General features: G+C 35.8%; 1 protein-coding gene across 1 annotated transcript; it reads right to left on the bottom strand.

Moving 5' to 3' along the window:
• Positions 1 to 258: 258 nt before the first annotated feature.
• LOC135231917 (olfactory receptor 8U3-like) lies at positions 259 to 1,456 on the bottom strand. The gene has a single exon (XM_064289134.1). It carries the CDS (start codon positions 1,213 to 1,215, stop codon positions 259 to 261), a length of 957 nt encoding a protein of 318 aa, XP_064145204.1. The 5' UTR covers positions 1,216 to 1,456.
• Positions 1,457 to 3,361: the final 1,905 nt, after the last annotated feature.

The following is a 3,361-nucleotide window of genomic DNA, read 5'->3' as shown; positions in this document are numbered from 1 at the left end:
TGAAGGGCCCTTGAATCTTGTATTGATGGCATAAGAATACAGGTCATATATATCAAGGTCCCATACGGAACTAGTATTAATTTGTTGAAAGCCTTAATCCTACTCCTTTATACATAACATTTTATTACAGGTTGGATGGAAAATAGAACTTAGTACAAAGGAATTTTACTCATTAAGGGGGAAAAAAGGAAATTTACTTCAACAAAATATTTATAAAAAACAATGCATTTGTACGTGGTATTGTTCCAAGTATGGAAATTATCTTTTTAAATTTGTTAGAGACAAGACATAACATTTTTCAATGGCTTTCCACAGGGCATTCTTTACCTCTTGGTTCCTCAAGCTGTAGATCTTAGGGTTCAGCATAGGAATGACTATTGTGTAGAAAACAGAAGCCATTTTGTCTGTGTCAAGGGAATAATTTGATTTTGGCTGCAGATACATGAAAATCAGAGTCCCGTAGAATATAGTCACTGCGGTGAGATGAGAGGCACAAGTTGAGAACGCTTTGCACCTTCCTTCTGTGGACTGGATTCTCAAGATGGCAGCCACAATGTACAAGTAAGAAATAAGGACAGTAGTCAAAGAGCTGATCATGTTGAATCCAGCGAAGATGAAAATCAGAATCTCTTTGAGGCTAGTGTCTGAGCAGGCAAGGACCATTAATGGGACATCATCACAATAGAAGTGATTGATGATATTGGGGCCACAATAAATCAGTCGGAAAGTAACAACTGTGTGGAGCAAAGCAACAGAAAAGCTGTATAAGTAGGGAGCCAATACCAGCTGCATACACACCTTTTGGGACATGACTACCATGTAGAGAAGAGGACTGCAGATGGCCACATAGCGGTCATAAGCCATGACAGCAAGGAGGAACATCTCTGAAATCAAGAAGTTCAGGAAAAATCCCAGTTGTGTTGCACACGCATAGAAAGATATAGATCTGTGGTTGGTCAGAAGAGTCTCCAGGAATTTGGGGGCTATTGATGAGGAGTAGCAAAAGTCCACAAAGGCCAGATTACTAAGAAAAAAGTACATAGGTGTGTGAAGTCGCGAATCCAACCAGATTAATGAAATCATTCCAAAGTTCCCTAACAAAGTTAGAGTGTATGCCACTAAGATGAGCAGAAAGAGAATAATTTTGATCTCTCTGTAAACTGAAAAACCCAAAAGAATGAATTCAGTCACCCTGGTGCTATTCCCTTCAGCCATTTTTTCCAGTCTTGCATCTGCTGGGATTGGGGGAGAAGAAGAAGATGGGGCAAGAGAGGAATTATTGGGACCAGAAATTGTGATCTGATGTCAAATATTGTGCCTTTCTTTGGCTTTTGAAATGACATTGTTCACTGATATAGGTTAACAGAACACACCAACACAGTCCATTTCAAACTGTACACCCTGTCTATTTATATATGTACGAAGCCAAAATTAAAGTCCTAATAGGAAAAAAGAAAAAAATAAATCAAAGGCTACATAGTAAAAAAAAAAAAAAAAAGTAAAGTTAAAAAAAAAAAAGCTTTATATGTTTGTAAAGTATCAGGCAGTGTTTCATTCACAGGGGTCACCATGAGTCAGAACAGACTCAACAGCACCTAACAACAACAAAGAATATTTACTTTTTAAAATTCAGATAGTTTTAAATTATACTGAAACAGGAAAAATTTCCTTTTTTTGCCCTTTCTTATTTTCCCCGCAGTAGAGCAGAACCTTAATCTACTAAAGCAAGATACTCAATGGGAAAAACAAAAGGAGTAGTTAAATATTTCTACTTGAATATTTGGGTGCATTTTGAATTTATATGTGACTACTTTATTTCCAAATATTGCTTTCTAAAATTAAAAGTATAAAATTGTCAGCAGGGCTAGAATATTATATATATGTATGTATATTAAAAGGCTTACTTCTCTAAATAAGCCATGGCATTCCATTTAAATTACTGTAAAAATTCAAAATTTATAATTAGAAATTAGAAACCTGTGGTTAATTTTCAATGAAAACAACACCTAAATTCCTGTTTTTATAATCTCTTTTATGGAAAAAAGAACAATTCATTTTTAGGCAGTAACACTCTTGTCTTATGACTTTGGAAAGTTATTGTTAAAGCAATAGCCTTTATGCTCACAATTGTGAATATATCAGTATAGACTTTCGGTTTTTGCTTAAGGGTCCAGGCTGTTCAATCTGCCATCTAGGTCTTGTAAAGGAGAATGCAGGGAAAAGAGCTAGAGCCACAACATAAGAGCAGTGTTTCTGTGGGTGATAAAAGTCATTTCTTTGAACTCTGGGTTGATAGAAAGTAAAAAGACATGTCCTCCACCAGTTGCCTCTTTGTTCATGGAGCCCCCTCAGATCTTCTCTCAGTGCCCTCCCATTCCTATCTCAACCATGAGAATTAATTTATCTCAGTCTTATGTATATAACGTGCATATGGTTTTCACAACCTGCGTGGTGAGGTTATCGGGAGTTCTATTCCCCTTTCCACGTCTGAAGCTTAGGAAGCTAACTTTATTTTGGGAGTAAATAAGGTAAGATATTCTCACCATATCAAATTACAAAGTTATAACAGTATATAAAATAGGAAGACCAATCTATGTTTCCTCCCAAAATATATTAAGTACTGAGAAGAAACCTCTTTTTTTTTTAGGTTCAGTCAAATACTCTGTCTTTTTGATGTTCTTTTCGTCCTCTATTAAGCCAGGTTTAGCACTGTAACTGATAACTAATGGATTCTCAAACAAACAAAAAAGCACAAACACACACAGACATATGCACACACATATGCACATACATACTTAAAAATACATACGCACAGGAAACCTAACAAGACAACATTTCTTCTCCCCTCCCACTGATATTTATTTTCTTCTTGATGGAGCCAGCACCCACTGTGTGAGCGACGTGTTAGAATGGAACTGTTGAACTGACTTGTCTTCTAGAATGTCTTAACACAGCTCTTAGAAATAGAGTTCACCATTCTGGGTGTGAAAATAAAAGAGCAAGTAAGAGCATGTTGATTTGGCTACCATCTGTCTACCTTTAGACATGGAGATGTATTGACTTTGATCCTACAGCAGCTTCCATGACAAATATCACTTTGGAATTTCTGTGATAATTAGTGGGAGCTTTGGTATTGAGTTACTTTTCTTTGCACATACACTGGACTCAGACTCATTTTCTTGTCTTTACATTGATAATAGAAAAAAAAAAAAAAGCAAAACCCTCATACACTTCTTTATTTCAAGTTTTTGAAAGACCATCTCCCATTTTTGAGCACTAATTTCATCTGTCTCCTTGATATCTATTTTCTCTTAAATTATCAAAATTTTCTCCTCAAAGAAAGGCAATTCATACACACAAA

Source organism: Loxodonta africana, chromosome 7, assembly GCF_030014295.1.
Source record: "Loxodonta africana isolate mLoxAfr1 chromosome 7, mLoxAfr1.hap2, whole genome shotgun sequence".
Classification (NCBI taxonomy): Eukaryota; Metazoa; Chordata; class Mammalia; order Proboscidea; family Elephantidae; genus Loxodonta; species Loxodonta africana.
Note: the sequence above shows the minus strand (reverse complement) of the source record. Positions and strands in the feature narration are given on the sequence as shown.